General features: G+C 43.4%; 1 protein-coding gene across 4 annotated transcripts in view; it reads left to right on the top strand.

Annotated features, from left to right (window-relative positions):
• The window catches only part of XRRA1 (X-ray radiation resistance associated 1), a 105,320-nt gene that overhangs the window by 11,108 nt on the left and 72,476 nt on the right, over nucleotides 1-21,736 (top strand). The window contains exons 4-8 of one of the 4 annotated variants that reach the window (XM_060160020.1): nucleotides 6,932-7,113; nucleotides 10,183-10,254; nucleotides 11,442-11,514; nucleotides 14,580-14,677; nucleotides 19,908-20,041. The exons of 1 other annotated variant lie outside the window; for it this stretch is intronic. In XM_060160020.1, the coding sequence (XP_060016003.1) occupies nucleotides 6,932-7,113; nucleotides 10,183-10,254; nucleotides 11,442-11,514; nucleotides 14,580-14,677; nucleotides 19,908-20,041 (559 nt within the window). Of the gene's footprint in view, nucleotides 1-6,931; nucleotides 7,114-10,182; nucleotides 10,255-11,441; nucleotides 11,515-14,579; nucleotides 14,678-19,907; nucleotides 20,042-20,278; nucleotides 20,331-21,736 lie in introns of those variants that run through there. 2 more of the 4 variants (XM_060160021.1, XM_060160022.1) reach the window with 2 other exon arrangements.

Here is a 21,736-nt window from a genome sequence, read left to right as displayed (position 1 = left end):
TAACCTCTCATGAACTTTTGTATTTCTGCAGTGTCAGTTGTTACTTCTCCTTTTTCATTTCTAATTCTATTGATGTGAGTCTTCTCCCTTTTTTTCTTGATGAGCGTGGCTAATGGTTTATCAATTTTATTTATCTTCTCAAAGCACCAGCATTTAGTTTTATTGATCTTGCTATCGTTTCCTTCATTTCTTTTTCATTTATTTCTGATCTGATTTTTATGATTTCTTTCCTTCTGCTAACTTTGGGGGTTTTTTGTTCTTCTTTCTCTAATTGCTTTAGGTGCAAGGTTAGGTTGTTTATTCAAGATGTTTCCTGTTTCTTAAGGTGGGCTTGTATTGCTATAAACTTCCCTCTTAGAACTGCTTTTTCTGTATCCCATAGGTTTTGGGTCGTCGTGTCTCCATTGTCATCTGTTTCTAGGTATTTTTTTATTTCCTCTTTGTTTCCTTCAGTGATCACTTCGTTATTAAGTAGTGTATTGTTTAGCCTCCATGTGTTTGTATTTTTTACAGGTCTTTTCCTGTATTTGATATCTAGTCTCATAGCGTTGTGGTCGGAAAAGATACTTGATACAATTTCAATTTTCTTAAATTTACCAAGGCTTGATTTGTGACCCAGGATATGATCTATCCTGGAGAATGTTCCATGAGTACTTGAGAAAAATGTGTATTCTGTTGTTTTTGTATGGAGTGTCCTATAAATATCAATTAAGTCCATCTTGTTTAATGTATCATTTAAAGCTTGTGTTTCCTTATTTATTTTCATTTTGGATGATCTGTCCATTGGTGAAAGTGGGGTGTTAAAGTCCCCTACTGTGAATGTGTTCCTGTTGATTTCCCCTTTTATGGCTGTTAGTATTTGCCTTATGTATTGAGGTGCTCCTATGTTGGGTGCATAAATATTTACAATTGTTATATCTTCTTCTTGGATCGATCCCTTGATCATTATGTAGTGTCCTTCTTTGTCTCTTCTAATCTTTATTTTAACGTCTATTTTGTCTGATATGAGAATTGCTACTCCAGCTTTCTCTTGGTTTCCATTTGCATGGAATATCTTTTTCCATCCCCTCACTTTCAGTCTGTGTGTGTCTCTAGGTCTGAAGTGGGTCTCTTGTAGACAGCATATATATGGATCTTGTTTTTGTATCCATTCAGCCAATCTGTGTCTTTTGGTGGGAGCATTTAGTCCATTTACATTTAAGGTAATTATCGATATGTATGTTCCTATTGCCATTTTCTAAATTGTTTTGGGTTCGTTATTGTAGGTCTTTTCCTTCTCTTGTGTTTCTTGCCTAGAGAAGTTCCTTTAGCATTTGTTGTAAAGCTGGTTTGGTGGTGCTGAACTCTCTCAGCTTTTGCTTGTCTGTAAAGGTTTTAATTTCTCCATCAAATCTGAATGAGATCCTTGCTGGGTAGAGTCATCTTGGTTGCAGGTTTTTCTCCTTCATCACTTTAAATATGTCCTGCCACTCCCTTCTGGCTTGCAGAGTTTCTGCTGAAAGATCAGCTGTTAACCTTATGGGGATTCCCTTGTGTGTTATTTGTTGTTTTTCCCTTGCTGCTTTTAATATGCTTTCTTTGTATTTAATTTTTGACAGTTTGATTAATATATGTCTTGGCGTATTTCTCGTTGGATTTATCCTGTATGGGACTCTCTGTGCTTTCTGGACTTGATTAACTATTTCCTTTCCCATATTAGGGAAGTTTTCAACTATAATCTCTTCAAATATTTTCTCAGTCCCTTTCTTTTTCTCTTCTTCTTCTGGAACCCCTATAATTTGAATGTTGGTGCATTTAGTGTTGTCCCAGAGGTCTCTGAGACTGTCCTCGGTTCTTTTCATTCTTTTTTCTTTATTCTGCTCTGCAGTAGTTATTTCCACTATTTTATCTTCCAGGTCACTTATCCGTTCTTCTGACTCAGTTATTCTGCTATTGATCCCATCTAGAGTATTTTTCATTTCATTTATTGTGTTGTTCATCATTGTTTGTTTCATCTTTAGTTCTTCTAGGTCCTTGTTAAATGTTTCTTGCATTTTGTCTATTCTATTTCCAAGATTTTGGATCATCTTTACTATCATTATTCTGAATTCTTTTTCAGGTAGACTGCCTATTTCCTCTTCATTTGTTAGGTCTGGTGGGTGTTTACCTTGCTCCTTCATCTGCTGTGTGTATCTCTGTCTTCTCATTTTGCTTATCTTACTGTGTTTGGGGTCTCCTCTTTGCAGGCTGCAGGTTTGTGGTTCCCATTGTTTTTGGTGTCTGTCCCCAGTGGCTAAGGTTGGTTCAGTGGGTTGTATAGGCTTCCTGGTAGAGGGAACTAGTGCCTGTGTTCTAGTGGATGAGGCTTGATCTTGTCTTTCTGATGGGCAGGTCCACGTCTGGTGGTGTGTTTTGGGGTGTCTGTGGACTTATTATGATTTTAGGCAGCCTCTCTGCTAATGGGTGGGGTTGTGTTCCTGTTTTGCTAGTTGTTTGGCATAGGTTGTCCAGCACTGTAGCTTGCTGGTCGTTGAGTGAAGCTGGGTGCTGGTGTTGAGATGGAGATCTCTGGGAGATTTTCGCCATTTGATATTATGTGGAGCTGGGAGGTCTCCTGTTGACCAGTGTCCTGAAGTTGGCTCTCCCTCCTCAGAGGCACAGCACTGACTCCTGGCTGCTGCACCAAGAGCCTTTCATCCACACAGTTCAGAATAAAAGGGAGAAAAAGTAGAGAGCAAGAATTAGTAGAAGTAGGAAGAAAGAAAGGAAGGAAGGGAGGGAGGAAGGAAGGAAAGAAGGAAGGAAGAAAGAAAGAAAGAAAAGGAAAGAAGGAAAGAAAGAAAGGAGGGAGGGAGGGATGGTGGGATAAAGGAAGGGGAGAAGGAAGGAAAAAAGAAAGAAAGAAGATAAAGTAAAATATAATAAAGTTATTAAATTAAAAAGTAATTATTAAGAAAAAAATTAAAACAACGGACAGATAGAACCTTAGGACAAATGGTGGAAGCAAAGCTATACAGACAAAATCTCACACAGAAGCATACACATACTCACTCCCAAAAAGAGGAAAAGGGGAAAAAAATCATAAATCTTGCTCACAAAGTCCACCTCCTCAATTTGGGATGATGCGTTGTCTAAAGGAGGGAAGGAAGGAAGGAAAGAACGAAAGAAAGAAGATAAAGTAAAATAAAGTTATTAAAATTAATTATTAAGAAAAAAATTAAAAAAAAAAACGGACGGATAGAACCCTAGGACAAATTGTGGAAGCAAAGCTATACAGACAAAATCTCACACAGAAGCATACACATACACACTCCCAAAAAGAGGAAAAGGGGAAAAAATCATAAGTCTTGCTCTCAAAGTCCACCCCCTCAATTTGGGATGATTCGTTGTGTATTCATGTATTCCACAGATGCAGGGTACATCAAGTTGATTGTGGAGCTTTAATCCGCTGCTTCTGAGGCTGCTGGGAGAGATTTCCGTTTCTCTTCTTTGTTCTCACAGCTCCCAGGGGCTCAGCTTTGGATTTGGCCCCGCCTCTGCGTGTAGGTCGCCAGAGGGCGTCTGTTTTTCCGCTCAGACAGGACGGGGTTAAAGGAGCCGTTGATTTGGGGGCTCTGGCTCACTCAGGCCCAGGGGAGGGAGGGGCACGGAGTGCGGGGCGAGCCTGCGGCGGCAGAGGCCAGCGTGACATTCCAACAGCCTGAGGCGTGCCGTGCGTTCCTCTGGGGAAGTTGTCCCTGGATCCCGGGACCCTGGCAGTGGCGGGCTGCACAGGCTCCCCGGAAGTGAGGTGTGGATAGTGACCTGTGCTCGCACACAGGCTTCTGGCGGCAGCAGCAGCCTTAGCGCCTCCTGCCCGTCTCTGGGGTCCGCGCTTTTAGCTGTGGCTCGCGCCCGTCTCTGGAGCTCCTTTAAGCAGCGCTCTTAATCCCCTCTCCTCGAGCACCAGGAAACAAAGAGGGAAGAAAAAGTCTCTTGTCTCTTCGGCACCTCCAGCCCTTTTCCCGGACTCCCTCCCGGCTAGCCGTGGTGCACTAACCTCTTCAGGCTGTGTTCACTCCGCCAACCCCAGTCCTCTCCCTGCGCTCCGACGGAAGCCCAAGCCTCAGCTCCCAGCCCCGCCCGCCCCGGCGGGTGAGCAGGCACCGATCCTCTGTGCGGGAATCTCCCCGCTTTGCCCCCCGCACCCCTGTTGCTGCGCTCTCTTCCGCGGCTCGGCTCTGAAGCTCCCCCCCCTCCGCCACCCCCAGTCTCCGCCCGCGAAGGGGCTTCCTAGTGTGTGGAAACCTTTCCTCCTTCACAGCTCCCTCCCACTGGTGCAGGTCCCGTCCCTATTCTTTTGTCTCTTTTTTCTTTTGCCCTACCCAGATACATGGGGAGTTTCTTGACTTTTGGGAGGTCTGAGGTCTTCTGCCAGCGTTCATTAGGTGTTCTGTAGGAGTTGTTCCACGTGTAGATGTATTTCTGGTGTATCTGGGGGGAGGAAGGTGATCTCCGTCTTACTCTTCCGCTATCTTTCCCTGGAGGTGTATTTGCTTTTAAGGTCTTTCAAGTGAGTGGGTGAGACCCACACATTATCAAGGATAGTCTCCTTTACTTAAAGTCAACTGGTTGTGGATGTTAGCCACATCTACAATATACCTTCACAGCAACACCTAGATTAGCGTTTGATTGACTAACTGCTTCCCATAGTCTAGCCAAGTTGACACAAAATTAATCATCACAGATGCTAGGATTAGTGGGTCAAAGTATGATGAGAAGCAGGATATTTGTATAGTCTTGAGCTATCTTTATTAATTAGAAAGGGACTTCTTAGTAACTAAGAAAAACTAAGAGAAACTAAGCCGATACCACCTTGGCCGAGTGATCAAAATAAACATCACCAGTAATAAAACATATTGACATCACGTATGCCCTGACATTTTGTGCTGAGGAGGGCACAGCATCACTTCTTGCCAAACTGCAAGGCCTTAGTCTAATTATGGGAAAACATCAAACAAACTCAAATTGAGGGACATTTGATAAAGCAGTTGACTAGTACTCTTCAAAAGTGTCAAGATCACACAAGAAAAATAGAGACTACAGAACTGTCACAGTTTGGGGGAAACTAAGCAGATGTGACAACTAAATGAAATGTGAGATCTTGGATTGGATCCTGGAACAGAAAGAGAACATTAGTGAGAAAACTGACAAAAATCAAAGAAAGGCTGTAGATTCATTACTAATATTATGCCAGTGTTAATTTCTTGGTTTTAACCATTGTATTATGATTATGTAAGATGTTAACATTAGGGAACCTGGGTGAAAGCTGTACAGGAACTCTGTATTATTTTTATAGCTTTTCGGGAAGTCTGAAATTATCTCAAAATGAAAATTTACAGGGGAAAAAAACCTTCCCATGAATACTCTTCCTGCTAAAAGCCTACCCCATTAAAACCCAAACTTCTTATTCTGGCTGAGATCTGACTCCGCTGACCTCTCCAGCCTCATCTCTTTTCCCTCAGGTCTATCTCCCCACACACTCCAGGCCTTCCTTCCTGGCTCATTTGGCAGTTTTGGCACCAACTCTGGCTGGAGGCTCTAGGAGTTTGGACTATTGGGATAGGACAAAGGTCCATGGCCCAGATGGGGGCAGCCCTGGGAAATGAGTGCCTGGGCTGTCAGTCCCAGGATGGGAATAGGAACTGGCTCATGTCAGACGTAGGATGGGAGCTGCATCCAAGACGCAGGATTAGCAGCAGTGGTCAGGTGAGTGAAGGCAAGCCCTTGAGGCAGGGGTAGCGGGCTATGCAGGCAGAGAGCCAGTGGTCAGGGGCACCAAGCTGGTTCCCACAGCTCTGTGCTGTTCTTCTGTGCAGTCCCAATCTTTGGGTTTTCCATCTCCTAGTCAACTTTCAACATACAAGATCTAGCTCATGCCCTAGGCTGGTAGGTCCCCGCTCTGGGCTTCACAGCACCCTTTACGTTATTGAGCTCCTTCGAATCCTCCGTTGTATCCTTCTCCATAGCCCCAGCTCCTGGCGCAAAGTAGATGCTCAGAAAAGGTCTGAATGGATGATTGTGGGTGAGAGCTGTGGCTCAGGGTAAGTTCAGCAACACTCAGTGTGGTAAGCTCTGTGCAGGCCTTGGGAATACTGAGATGAGTGAATCAAAGTCTGTGCTCTCATGGAGCTTCCACTCTAGAGGGCAAGACAGACAATAAACAAGCGAACAAATACAATAATTACAGATTACAATGAATAAACTAGTGATGAAGGAGAGAACAGATTCCAGAATGTTGTCATGATTTTTGTTAGGTGGGCTTACTAGTAAACCTCATATTCTTCTTTTTACTTAACATATATTTTCTAGTTCGTTCTACAGTGAGGATGTATTATTGGGTCTTTAAAAAATGCCAGCTGTCCTCTCACTTTCTTATCCTGAGCTCCTAATGCAACTTTTGCTGTATAATGATAGAATCCAGGGTAAGTTCTAGGAAGATGTAGCCCACTGAGTTGGTGTCACACAACGGGCTTTACCTTTACCCAAGAGATGACAAATGGGGCAATAAGTAGCTGGCTCAGGAAAAAATGATCAGCACTGCTGAGGAGAGTCAGGGAAGGCTTCACAGAATAGGAAATACTTTATCTACAATCTTGAAGGAACAATTAGAGTTTGAAGGCAAAAATGTGGAGGAAGGAATTGGGCAAGTCATTCTACACTTTGAGTCTTAGCCTTTTTGTCTGTAAAATGGGGGCAGTAGCATGTCTTCACTGGGTTTGGGGTTGGGGGCCAATTAAATAAGACAGGTATATAGATGCTCCCCCTTCCCAGCTGCAGCACGGTATCTGGTGCATATTAGGTAATGAGGAGCTAATTTTTGTTTTAGCATTAAAGATAAACATTCTGTAAGTGCACAAGTTGTGGCTTTGGAGGAGTTTGCTCCTTGTCACTGTTCTAATCTTCTCAACAGGCCGAGGACACTGGTTAGTGGCTCGGAAATGTAGCCTCAAGAAGAAGCCCAGGGGTGTGGTTGAAGCACGAGCTGAAGGTCAGGAAAGCCAGAAGGTTTCTTCTGAGGTTGGAGGAAAGAAAGGGTCTCGACAGGAAAACCAAGTGGACACTCCGGGACACGTGCTGGACCAGGCTTTTCTGGTGAGAGTAAATGCATCCTGAAAGGCTGGCAGCACCAGCTGATGACTGTCTTGGTGGGGGGCAAGGACTTGCCCTGCTTCCCTCTGGTACAGTTACCCCCAATCCACCCCAAACTATTAGAGTGATCTTGGCAAATTGAGTATAGCCAGGATGATGAAGGGACCCAGAGCTCTCTTTATATGTAAAGCTTTCTTTACATCCACCTTATGAGATAGGTATTATCATCCCTATTATGTTGTTGCCATTGTGCAGATGAGAAAACTGAGGACCCAAGAAGTAATTTGCGTTGGCCAAGGTCCCTCAGCTACTAATTAGGACTCTGGTTTACCCAGGATTAGAACTACTCAGAATTAGAACTCTGGTCTACCGATTGCAAAGGCTGTGCCTTTATATTTTATCAGGTAAAAAGTCTTAATTGAGCCAGAGGGGCAAAGCAGTAGGTCAGGGGGAACAGTAAATTGAAAAATCGTATTCTAGCACCTAGTAGAGTATAAAGATTCCTGCTCTGCTCTGGGGAGATCTCTCTAGGAGCAGGGGGATTGGGGAGGCCCCACATACCACAACCTTTGTCCTTTGGGTTTAGTGTCTGGCTGAAAGCCAGGGATGCCGACTAGATATACCCAGTGTCTGGGGCAGGCTTTACAAAGGTCACTGGGGTGGCTGTGTTAGAGACCAGCCAGGTAATTTCACATCTGCTCTCTGCAATGCTGCAGTGGCTTTGCAAAGAAAGACACATTTTGTAAACCAATGTTCATGTGCAGTCCAGTGCTCATAGCTCCCTAAGAAGAACTCCCTGGCAGCCTACTTTGTACCCAGGCTTTGCTTATGGTTCCCAAGATAGGTTTCTGCACAGATCAGATGCTGAAAGAGAGCTTCAAGGAGGCAGCTGGTTACATCTCCGCTCAAGGTGGATAGTATAAGCTTTTTGCAGAGTCCTGTGGAATTTGTTTGATTATTAGGTCCACTTCTCACTGGGAATGAGGAAGACTGAAGCAACAGTACTGAGGAGGGGCAGAAACACTTCCCATAGGACTCTTCTTTTCCCCTTTGTTTTCAACATGTACATCCCCCATTAATTGAGACAGCTTGTTACCCATGTTGCCACTTTGGATAGCAGAAGCATCAAGGATGTTTTTCAGAGTAATGGGGTACCTACCCGCCTATTGGATATGAACATTTCACTGGCACTTCATATTGACCTTCTACACCAGTCCCCTTACTCCAAGTCCCCGAAACACCTCTTTTCTAGTGTTCAATGCATGGTCTCAATGATGGTCTCAATACTATGTACACAGTCACCAAGCAAGTAACTTGGGGTTATCCTTGGCACGTGCCTCTCCCTCACCACCCTCATCCCTGCCATTACCAAGCCCTGGTACTTTCATTAGTTGTCAAATCTGTATTCTTCTCTTCATCTGCCCTGCCACCACCCTAATCTCAGCTACCATCATCTTTTATTGGACTAATTCAGTAACTTCCTAACTATTACAGTTTGAACCAACTAGCATGCTTTTGTTTCACATGAAAAGAAGCCAGAGGCATTGTTATTCTAGGGTAGGTTAATTCATTGGTTTAATGACTTCTTCCAAGTCCCAGGTTCCTCCATCTCTCTGCTTTTCTATCCTTGGCACATTAGCTTGTCCTCTTGGGCTGATTGCCTTCATGATCTGAGATGGCTGCTGAGCTCTGGTCATCGCATTTAAAGGATAATGTCCAGAGGTAGAAAAGGGATTGTCACTGTCTTATATCGAGTTTTAAAGGTAAGAACTTCCCAGAACTGGTGTCCCACCCCCAGCAGCCAGCGTCTCCTTGGCCAAACCTGTATCACAAATCCCAACAGTCAATGGTTAGGGGAACATGACCACCATGACTGGATTAGACAAAGTCAAGACTTAGCCTGTGGAGCTGGAGTTGAAGGATATATCCACTCAGAGAAATGTGAATGATATTGGGGTTCTTTAACAAGGAAGAAGTAGAGAAGTGGCTCTAGAGAAGCCAGTTAACAATGTCTAGTACGGTGGTCTCTCACCACCCTTTCCTGTCTTCTCATCCTTTCTGCGTGTGTCAGACATAGCAATTTTTATAAAATTTCTATTAGCCCCCTGCCAAAAAACCTCTGACAGATTTCCATTGACTATAGGATAAAATCCACGCTCCTTTACAGAGCCAACATGGACACAAATGATCTAATGACTGCCTCCCTAGCCTTACTTTGTTTTTCATCCTCTCAAAAGCACCTTGCTTTCACCTGCCTTGATAATTTTCATGACCCCTGCTACTCACTTTCATGGGACCAACTCCTACTCAGCACTTAGGTATCAGCTGAAATATTACTTCCTCAAGTGAGTATTTCCTCACTTCCACACTGAGGTTAGGACCTCCTGTTACTGTCTCCCATAGCATCTTGAATTTCTCCTTTAAAATATTATCACGTTTATAAATACTTGCTTGCTCCTTGGCTTCCATGCAGTTTTAAGCTTTCAGAAGGCATGGAATATTTCTGCTTCTTATACATTGTCTTTTAAATTCCTAGTTCCATGCCTAAACATAAAAGGTACCATAACTAAATGATTAACTGAAAAAAAGAATGGGGTTTGATTAAACAGAAATAGAAACTCCAAAGCTGAGATTTTCTTCTGACTTTTTAATTGTGAAGAGCAACGTATGGTAGTCCTAAGAGCATAGTGTTTAGTGATTACAGATTTGGATTCAAATCATAGATCTATCACTTACTAGCTGTGGGACCTTAAGGAAGTCACTTTATCTCTTTTAGCCTTGCTTTTCTCATTTATGAAGAGACATCATCATACTTATGTCAAAGAGTTCAGTTAGGATTAGGAGAAAGTTTGTTCCTAAGAACCACGTAAAGTCAATGTTTCCATCCCCATCTTACAGATGGGAAACAGAGGTGGGAGAGCTGAGGTGGCAGCTTGATTCTGAGCAGCTCCGAAGCCCGTGCTCTTTCCACTGTGCCAGGCTGCCCTCCTCAACAGGGAGTCATTTGTTGTCTTGGCCAATTACATAAGCTTTGTTGGGGCCTTGATGCTGATTGTCTGCACTGTGTTCCAGCTGAAGCACCACTGTGTAAAGAATCCGTCCGACCTATGCACCATTAACGTGAGCGGCCTGAAGTTCTCCAAGGTAAGGCCAGCCAGCAGAGGTGTGATTGGGGTGAGCCAGACCTGAGGTAGCTCCTGGCTGTTGGACCATTGTACTTCCAGAGTCCTTGGGGACTGGGAATCTGGTCATAGGGAGGGGGAGGGTCAGACAGGGACTCACTGGGTGGGAACAACATTCACAGACACAATCTTTTGCTATATATTTGGTGTTGCCATTATCCCATGTGAAGTGAGTTAAAGGAAATAATAGCCTTATGGAAGTGGTTTGAATGTGCATAGAATTTTATTGGGGTGTGATTCATTGTATGACACTGAGTTCCCATCAAAAGAGCCTACAGGAGAAATGTCTCTCAGGTTTCAGTGCCAGGAGTGGTAGTGGTTCTCCCAAGATGCTGGTTTGTTCTCAACTCGCAGACTCTGTGACTTATGTAATGAGTCATGTTTCTTTCTTTGCACTGGCTAATAGGTAGCTTGGAGCTAGATTTGTGGCCTGCCATTAGCCAGTGTATTGCTGTTTACCACATATGGCATATATTTTCGGTTTGTAGGCTTTCCATGGCATATAAAGAGAGATTGCTTATATAATGCCACATAGCAGTTAAAATGTATCAACATAAGTAAATCTAAAAAGATCTATGTGTCTCAACACAAGTAAATCTCAAACACATAGTGTTGAGTGAAGAAGGCAGGTTGCAGAATGATATCTACAGTATGATGGCATTTGATATAAAGTTTTATAACATGTAAATAACACTGTATTTATGGTTTATGGATACACATACATGTAATACAAGTATAAAACAGGTATGGGAGTGATAATCGCCAATTCAGGGTAGCTGTTATCTGTGGGAAAGAGGGAGAAGAATATGATTGGGGATGGATACGTTAGGGGGAGTGGTGGTGGTCAACTCTCTGTAGTGTTCTGTTTCTTTAAGGAGATTTGAAGCAAAGACAGCAAAATATTGGGATTTATTAAAGCTGGATAGTGGTTACTCGGGCCTTCAGAGTAACATTCACTATACTTTTATGAACATTTGAATTATTTCATAATAGAAAAAAAAAGCAGAAAAGACCTTCCTGCCTTTAACAAGTTTCTGCTCTTGTTCTTACCCCTTGAGGTCTTTGCTCCTTCTGCCAGCAGCTCTGGAGCTTCAGCAAGGCCTGCAGGCAGGGAACTAATCTTGTGTTCTTTGAAATGCCTTCTCGCAGGCTAAGGAAAAGGACTTCAAGCATTTTAATTCTGTGATTTACATCAATGCCTCAGAAAACCTACTGCCTCTAGGTAAGTTTTCTTCCTGAAAACTACCTTCTGCCTCTTGGCTGTCACAGCCAGTCTCTCGTGTTAGAACTTGCCTGTCCACCTGTGACTGGCCACGCATCCCTTTTTTTGGAGTGCAGTAGGCTGGGTGAGGGAGAACACACAGACCTGATTCCAGTCCAGAGCTGGCACTGCCTACTCAGAACATTTCTCTGTGAGCTCCTGCTTCTCTAACTGTAAATGGAGATAATGCCCTTCCTTTTTTCCTCCCCAAGGCAGGATACCTTGTAGACTCAGATGAGATAAGTACAGTCAGCCCTCCATATCTGTGGATTCCACATCCACAGATTCAACCAAATATGGATGGAAAATATTTGAAAAAAAATTCCGGAAAGTTCCAAAAAGCAAAACTTGAGTTTGCCATGCACTGGCAACTACTTACGTAGCATATACATTGTATTTACAATTTACGGAGCATTTACATTATGTTAGGTATCATTGGTAACCTAGAGATGATTTAAAGTATACAGGAGGCTGGGCACAGGTTATATGCAAACACTGCATCATTTTATACAGGGGACTTGAGCATCCATGATTTTGGTGTCCATGGTGGTGATGCAGGATGGTGGTGGAGGTGGGCGTTAGGGTGGGAGCGGTGGACCCAATCCCCTGCAGATACCAAGGGACTGCATGTAAGGAATTGTGAAGTCCCTGAAAGCTGTAGGACTGTAAAGCCTTCTTGTTTATTCAGCAGATCCACAGCGACCCCTGCTGGGTGTCAGGACTATATGACTGCTTGGCTTTTAGAAATCAGTATGTCCAGTTCCTGTTCTGGTGAGCTCAGTTATAGCAGGGTATACGGTCAGTGCCATGATAGAGGGAATCAGAAAATTAACCAGGCCATTAACCGGGCCTAGAGTGTCAGAGGAAACTTCTGAGAAGAAGAGTATGTAGGCTGAGACCTAAAACACGAATAGGAGTGACTCAAGAATTAGAAGGTGAGAAGGCATTTCAGGCCAATGGAGCAGTGATCAGGGGCCCTGAGGAAGCTTTGTATGTGTGCAGGGTATATAGGTAGGGGAGAATGGAGACTAGAAAGATGGGCAAGGACTATATTATCAGGGGCCCTGGGTGACTTGGGCTTAATCCTGCAGGCAAAAGAGAGCCTTGGAAGGCTTTGAAATAGAGAGGCTCAGTGGTGGCTGTGAGGAGTGTGGATTATAAGATGGAAGCCAGGAAACCTGGAAGATGGTTTCATTTTTCCAGGAGAGAGGAGGTGAGGCCTCAACCAGGGCTGTGGCAGTAAGGGTGGAGGGGATTGAGAGAGATTCAAGAGGAGGTAGAAATAACCAGACTTGGTAACTAATGGGCATGTAGGGAAAGGGAGGAACCAAGAGGATTTACTGAGACAGACAGACTACAGGAGAGGCAGGTTTAGGGAGAAATAAGATGAATTAGTTTTGAATGCATTGAGGTTGAGGGGTGTTTTTAAAGAAGCATGTGACGAAGTCCCTGCCTTTGAGGAAACAGCATGGTCTGTCAGGAGCATGGGCTTGAAAAACAGGCAACAGGCATATGAAAAGATGCTCATCCTCACTAGTAAATAAAATAGCATCCAAGTACTATTTTCTGCCTATCAAATATTGACAAAAATGAGAAGGACTGATGACTGCCAGCATTGGTAGGGAAATGGGTACTCTCATAATCAAGTGTAAGAAATTGGTGCAATATCTTTGGAAGGTAGTTTGGCGATGTCTCTTAACATCATCTAGTAGTTCCACTCCCAGGAATTTATTCTACAGAAACACACTTGTACAAGGATGTTCATTGGAAACATCCCAAAAGCACATCTTTCTATTAGGCTCTACAGAACATTCCAACTCACAAAACCACCATAGGCCACACTTGACACCAGGTTCACTTAGAAGGCTCTGAGTAATTCCACACAGTATGCCAGCAGCACAGCGTCAGCAGTTCCTCTTCAGTGGAATCCTCACTGCTGTTCATGTAGCCACCCATGAGCCATTCTCTGTGGCCCCTAGCTCAGGGCCAAAACAATGAAACTCTCATTGGGTGGATGCAGGAGCCACTCTGGCTTAGAAACCTTGTTCCCCATGGGATCAGATAGCTGTTGTAACACTCCATAGACATGGCTCCCAGAGTTCCTGCAAAGGACATGTCCAGTTATAGGCATCACCACACACAGAGACGCCCAAAGTTATAGTGCCCCCTTGAGATCGTTATAGTTCATTTATAGTTTCTCCTAGTCCAGATGTGGTTTACTAACCTGGGGTCATTTTTACCATAGCAATATTGCCTAATAACACAGTGACCATACCATTTGTTTCATGTTACCAAGGGAAGAAGGCTAGAAAGTTAACCCAAGGTCCCGTTCTCAAGCAGAAGGGGAAGAGTGTTCTTAACCTTTTATCCAGATAGTCTAGCGACTATCACTAGGGGAATGGTTAACTAAAATAGGGTATGTCTATACAACAGAACATAATTCAGACATTATGCAGATCTATATGTTTTGACTTGAAACAATCTTTAAGTCATATTGTTAAGGGAAAAAAGCAAGTCACAGTACGTGTGTAGTATGATTCCCTTTTTGTAAAAAGAAGTTTGTGTGTGTGTGTGTCAGTATACACATGAGAAAAAGTCTGGGGTATTGTACATGAAGCTTTGAATAGTTACCTCTAGGTGTTGAGATTAAAGGGAACTTTTATGTTTCTATGTTTTTTAAAGCTTTTTGGTGGGAATGTTTCACTTTTATAACCAGAAATAATAAAGATCATTTTTTAAATGGGCTTTGGAATTAGGCTTAGATTCAGTCCTTGGCCCTTCCACTTACCAGCAATTCTATTTCTAGCAAATCACTTAGCCTAGCTAAGCCTTGGTTTCTTCAGCAGTGGAATGGAAGTAGTAATCCCTATTTTTCAGGGTTTTTAGAGATTTAGTGTCCATGTATGTAAAGCACTTTACACAGTGTCTGGCCTAACGCAGTGGGAACCCAGTAAATGACCACTGTTAATATCTTTCTCTTACGTCCTTCACAAGCCACCGTTTCTCTCTTTCTCCTCCCCCTGTAGAGGCATTTCACACATTTCCAGTCTTAAAGGAACTGGAGCTCGCATTTAATGGCATCAAAACAGTCTACGTGAAGGATGGAGACTTTAAGTCCTTGGAAGTAAGTTGGAGGTAGGGAGTTTTTGGTGTCCACCTGTATCCCTGTAAGGAATGGGTGTAAGGAGTCTACTGATTAAAACTGTTGCGAAGGGGCTCTCTGGGCCTTTATAGCCACCTTGCTTCAGGGTGTTCCTCTGGGGTGGGTGGTGGAGTTGGTGGTGGTAATAAGGGAGTGGGGCTGGTGGAGGTGGTGGCCAGTGGGTGAGAATATATTATACTTATGGCCACGGGGCGTGGTCTTGGAAAATAAATGCCAAAGGTCATGTCCAAAGGAGTCTGTGCAGAGGAGTGATTTTGAATAGAGTACTGTAGGAAGGAGAATTTGAGGGGAGATCTGGATCCAGTGGGGGTTGAGCCATGGAGGTTAAGTGCTAGGCACAGCAAATTGGACCCGCTGAACTAGAGGCGTTATGGACCGATTCCAGAGACCCATCCTGGTATGAGTGAGCCAGATTGGTTCTAATGAGCTCGGATAAGGTTATGGGCCATAGGCCCATAGGCTCTGGGCCATAGGCCCAGGGATGAGTGTGAAATAAAGTAGGGCTGCTATAAGTTCTATACATCCACAGCTGTTTTGTATTCACAAATACAAAAAACTTTGCACTCTTGGCTTTCTCCTAAATTAAATTTCCCATCGTCATGCATTTTCTATACATGTTCTCATACTTCAAGTTAATCACCCCTTCAACATCCATGAAAACTTTAGGATCATTTTTCGCAAAGAAACAAAGCTTTTGTCACCACCTGGGAGTCTGCATACATGGAGAGTAGAGAACAGTAGAGCTGGCTTGAGGTGTGGGGCGGGCATCTGGCCAGGTTCACACACTAAGTAATGGGCTCTTCCCCACATGTTGGCCTTCTAGAAGAGCTTCAGAGTCACACCTCAGCAAAATGTCTGCATGTCATGAGCCTTGGGGTTTACCCCAAAGAGCTGGTAACTTAAATTATTTAATCTACAAATGTCAAGAATCGGCCATTCTTCATAAAAACTTCATTTAACCTGGTCTGGCCAGAGAGAGACCTTCCACAAAACTGAACTTTTAAGAGTTGATGCCCTTTACATGCCAAAGTTTTAAGACGTTTTAACCGCTTGGGATGGTAATCTTCCTAAAATGGATTATAAGTCCTTGCATTTTTAAAGCATGCTATACTGAATGTAATGGTACCTTTTCTCCGTGGTTTCCAACCATATTGAGGATAACAGTGCTTTACTATGATTTCTGACAGGAGTGGTCCTCATGCTTATCCAGGAAGTGAAGCTCTTGAAGGTCCAATAATACAGGGAGAGGGAGAGAGTAAATTTACAACAACTGATGCAATTTTGTGCTAGGTTAAAAACCTAGCACAATACCAGAGTTTATTATAGACAGTGGGAAACTGGTTCCAGATGCTCTAGAGATACAGGGAGCCACTTCCCTCACCTACAGGCCTGGGAGCTTATTATAAGTTTCCATTAATTTTTTATTTTGCTTCTTATAAAAGTAGTTATTGAGCTTCTATATATCATGCATTGTGCCAGGCATCCTACCTTCCTCATCCTTACCATTTCAAACCCCTACTTCAAGTGCCAGTGGGCCACAGGGAGGGGACATGACTACAGGCTCTGACCCCACAGCTGACTTACTGGTTGATCATAATGGACTTTTGGGAGGCCCTACTTCATAGTTTGATAACAACTGATGAAGATTATTTATCCAGCAGACCAGCCCTACCCAAGGGAATTTATTTACATAAGAGAGCAGACCAAAGTCAAGATGCAGAACATAAATGAGAAGAGGAAATCTCCTGGCCAATCATTTGTTTTCATCTCTCTGTGGTTTGAAAGGGTTCTCTAAGAAAAAGGATAAACCTGTCAAATGTCCTGAATTTGCAGCTCATGGCAGTGAATACTTTGATGTGTAATAAAACTTGATGTGACTCAGCAGATGCAGCATCCAAGTTAGGAATCTTCTGTCCTTGTTTGCCAGAAAGGCTGTCACCCAGAGTAGAACTCTTCAGGAGTCAGTTTAGGAAAACAGCTTTGTCATGATTTGATTCTCTGCATACGGGCCTGAAAAAGAGTCAGCTGGAGCTCTGCCCTGAAAGTCAGGAGACCTCGTTTCTAGTCTTGGTCTGCCACTACTTTGCCATACCTCCTCAGCCAAATAACTTACCTCTCTGGAACTTAAGTTTCCCCCTCTGTAAATTCTGGGCCAGCTGTGAAATTCTGCGACCTGCAGTTCTAAGACTATTCGTTTATTTGAGCTGCCCTTACTTCCATAGAGAGCAGATTTGGACCCGACATGAAATAGCCAAAGCAGCCAGAGCAAGGGTCAGCAAACTTTTTCGGTAGGAGGCCAGACGGTGAATATTCTAGACTTTGCGGTCCGTACAGTCATAACTAGTCATAACTCTCATAACTAGTCCACTCTGCTGTTGTAGAAGGAAAGCAGTTGTAGACAGTATGTAAGCAAAGGGACAGGGCTGTGTTCCCATAAAACTTTATGATGCTGAAATTTGAATTTTACATAATTTTCATACAATGTTATTCTTTTTGTGCTTTTTTCCTAACCATTTAAAAATGTACAAAGCATTCTTAGCTCACAGGCCATACAAAACAGGCAGCAGGCTGGATTTGGCTTATAGGCCTTTGTTTGCCAATTTCTGAGCTAGAACACTGATGGAACAGCCCAGTATGGTTGGAATGGAGTGAGACACCATAGAGTGTGGTGATAGATGAGCCTGGCGAGGTAACGGAAGAGAGACTGTAGAGAGCCTTAGAGGGACTTTGAATCTTATCCTATGGATAACAGGGGTCCATTGAAGGATTTGGAACTGAGGAGTAATAGGGTCTGAACTGTATTTTAGAAAAACCAGTGTGGCATGGCTGCTGTATAAAGCATGGATTGGAAGAAACAAGTATGAGAGATATTGAGGTAGAATCCATTGCTGACTGTCCACATATGTGTATGAAGGAGAGAAAGATCCCCATCTTTATGTTTATCCAAGCCAGCTTTCCAGGTCTTCATCCTTGAAGGCTTCTCTCTCTGCCCCTGCCAAGTGGGATCACCCATTTGTATGAACTCTCAAAACTTGGAATTTACTGATGGCAGCATGAACTCGGCATTCCTTTTGTGCTGGGCATCTTTCATGGCCTGTGCAGTCCTATCAAGCCCTCTGTATACCATGGACTCTAGTCATACCCAAACCATTTGCAGTTCTCAGAATAAGGAAGGCTGCCTCCTGGCTTCTATACATGCCACTTGCTGTGCTGTATGTCTTTTTGCCCTTAACAATTTGGTGAATACCGACTAGTCTCTGAGGACAGCTTAAGCATCACCTGCTCCGTGAAGCCCGTCTGGACCCCCTGGTGGAGCTCAAACATCTATCCCAGCAGCATTGCTACTTAAACAGACACATATATGTATCTAGCTGCCCAACTAGGCTGTGAGCTCACACAGGGCAGGGACTGGTTCAAAGTAAGCCTTCAGTATAGGGGCCTTGAATGGAGGGATTGTGATGACCATGACAGCCAACATTAAGCATTTATGGTGCACTAGGCTTCATGCTAAAGGCTTTACCTACATAATTCCTCATAAAAATCCATTATTATTTCCACTTTATAGATAAGGATACTTGGTTAAGTATTGATAATTTGCCCAAGATCACACAATTAGCCAGGACTTAAACACAGGTCTACAGAGCCTGTCAATTAAGTACTAAAGTGGAGTACCAAACCCAGTCCTCCTCCAGCAATGACCTGCAGTCAGTTGTGTATGTGTGACTGACTGTATTTCACTGAAGTGGTGGACCAGAAACCTTGTCCCTGCACCAGTGGGATAAGATGTGGAAACTGGCCCCATTCAGTAGGCGTCTATGGGTGTGTGTTGGTGGAGGTATTACCGAGTACTGCTTGCCACACAGCAAGCCAATAAATTGAGAGATAAGGTGTTAGGGCAAGGAATAGCGACTTTATTTGGAAACTCAGCAGACCAAGAAGATGGTGGTCTAGTGTCCCAAAGAACCATCTTGCCTGAGTTAGAATTCAGGCTTCTTTTATACTAAAAGAGGAGGGAGTAAAGTCTTAACATTTCCTGGTTCTGGTCAGCCTCCGGAGGGGATGTGTTAATTTCTTCCTTCCTGCAGTCATTCACAGGTGGGCCTGGTCAGGATGTTTCCTGTGAGATAAAGGTATTTTAGCTTAATGCTCATTACCTGGGAGGTGGGGTTCCCAGAGATGGGCCATTACGTATAATTTAAGCTTATAGGCAACATTCCTTTAGTGATTAACTTGTGATAGAGTACAAAGGTTCTTCCCTATTACAGAGGGAGAGGGAAGGGAGCAGACTTGTACATAAGAGCTAAAGTGAGTGTCCAGAGAGGCTCTTCTAGAAGAGGGAGACCAGAGACTGGGGTGATATAATTTATCACAATTGCCTTTGTCTTTGCAGAGAGAAACTCAGTTTCCTGACTAGTCTCCTAACTCAAGTCAACTATCTCATGAATCTAGATGGCTAGTTAGAAAGTGCTTTATGATGAGGTGTCAGTTTGGGTCATTGTCCTAATAAGCCAGTTCATTTCAGCTGGTTTTTTAATGTGCATCTACTATGTGCCAGGTACTATGCTAGATTATAAGGATACATCGATACAGTGACAAGGTGCTTCACCTCAGAGAGTTTATAGCCTAGTCCACCACTGTGTGCCAGCACCTGCTCAGCACATCCATGTACCAGTACCTTATTCCTCAGGCTTATGTCCAGTTATCACAGTTACCTGGCTGACTGTGAGCAGTAACCTCAGAACAGTCTAGCTAAAGCACTCAAAGTCAGGAGGGAGAGATTCCATCTGGCTGGGGAATTAAGAAAGGTTTTATAAGGAGGCAGCTTTTGAACTGGCCTTTTAGGACTTGGATTCAGATACATGGAGAAAGGGCATTCCTGAGTGAAAAGCTCAAGCAAAGATCTCTACATGGGGTGTGGCAAGGAATGGGGAGCAGTCACTTTGGCCAGCACCATGGGGTAAACAAAGGCTTGCAGTATGGGGGCTGAGGCTGGCAAATAGGTTGGACATAGTAGAATGACTCTAGTAGACCTTGAAAGTTAATCCTGAGAGTCAGGAGGGTTTTAGCCTGTGGGCGATGGGCCCTCCTGGAAGGTTAAAAAAAAAAAAAAAATCCAGCTCCCACCTCATGTATGAGCATCATTGTCACGAGTAGTGCTTCTATTTCCCCATCTTATATCTTTGTGCCATAGTTCCTGGACCTTTCCTTCAACAGCCTCACTGCAGAGGCCATCTGTGATCTGGGGCTTCTGCCACACCTCCGTGTCCTGCTCCTCACAGGCAATGGGCTCACCTCCCTGCCACCCAATTTGGCTGTCGCAGAGCGGTAAGTTCTACATCCCGGAGTCTGTCCCATGTGTTTCCCTCCTGAGCCTTTGTCTGGGTACATGTGTCCAAAGAAATAGTCCAAAGCAGCTCAAAAGGTCTGTAAGGACAGGCTGTGAGTGCTCAAAGCAGGTAGAATGCCACCTACTGAAGCTCCCAGAAAAGGCACTGGTGGGAACAGAGCCCCAAAGATTCGGGAGGCCTCAGCTGGGTGTCCCACACTCCTCTGTGCTATTAGGAGAGACGCCGGTGTCCGGAGAGTCACTTTCCCTCCCTCTGATTGGTAACTGGTAAGTTGTGGCTATTGCTCTTGCCAGACTATTCCCCTTCAGGAACCCTCTAAATAAGATTTGCATATTCCCATTCTGCACATTTGCTGAGCCATGCCTTCTGGCCAGAATGTACTGGTCTTTCCTTGCTTAATAATAGCAATGAGTCTGTCATACAGAGTGAAGTAAGTCAGAAAGAGAAAAACAAATACCGTATGCTAACACATATATATGGAATCAAAAAAAAAAATGGTTCTGAGGGGGAAGGGTAAGCTGGGATGAAGAGAGAGAGTGGCATGGACATATATAACAAAATATAAAATACCAAATACAAAATAGATAACTAGTGGGAAGCAGCCACATAGCACAGGGAGATCAGCTCAGTGCTTTGTGTCCATCTAGAGAGGTGGGGTGGAGTGGGGGAGGGAGACGCAATAGTGAGGGGATATGGGGATGTATGTATATGCATAGCTGATTCACTTTGTTATACAGCAGAAACTAACACAACATTGTAAAGCAATTATACTTCAGTAAAGATGTAAAAAAAAAACAAAAACAAATAACATATAAGGATGTAATATACAGCACAGAGAAAATAGCCAATATTGTATAATAACTTTATGTGGAGTATAATTTATAAAAATATCAAATCACTATGTTGTACACCTGAAACTAATACAATATTATAACTAAACTAAAAATTTTAATTTAAAAAAAAATAATGATACATGTGTAATGCTTACTATGTGTCAGACAATACTCTTCTGTCACACTAAACATATACTAACTCATTTAATCCTCACAACCCTATGAGGTAAGTGCCCTATTATTATTATCCCCATTTTATAGATGAGGAAATTGAGGCACAGATAGGTTACATAACTCAACCAGAGTTACAAAGCTAATAAGTGGCAGAATCTGAACCAAGTCCATCTGACTCCAGAGACCCTGCTTACGACCATTACATTCTCTTCTTATGTAGATTCTGTACATATTCCGAGGGCTATCTCAGACCGTCCTCTTTTCCCTATGAGAAGCCTTCCCATATTAACCATTTGTAAGTGTACAATTCAGTGACATTAAGTACATTCACATTGTTGTGCAACCATCACCATCATCCTGCTCCAAAACTCTGTTCATCTTGCAAAAATTCCATCAGCTTTGACTGATGGATATGACCCTCTTAAGAAGAACACCACAGAAGCAAGAAGAACTACAGTCCTGCAGCCCGTGGAACAAAAACCACATTCACAGAAAGATAGACAAGATGAAAAGGCAGAGGGCTATGTACCAGATGAAGGAACAAGATAAAACCCCAGAAAAAAAAACTAAGTGAAATGGAGATAGGCAACCTTCCAGAAAAAGAATTCAGAATAATGATAGTGAAGATGATCCAGGACCTCGGAAAAAGAATGGAGGTGAAGATT

This window comes from Lagenorhynchus albirostris, chromosome 9 (assembly GCF_949774975.1).
Source record: "Lagenorhynchus albirostris chromosome 9, mLagAlb1.1, whole genome shotgun sequence".
Classification (NCBI taxonomy): Eukaryota; Metazoa; Chordata; class Mammalia; order Artiodactyla; family Delphinidae; genus Lagenorhynchus; species Lagenorhynchus albirostris.
Note: the sequence above shows the minus strand (reverse complement) of the source record. Positions and strands in the feature narration are given on the sequence as shown.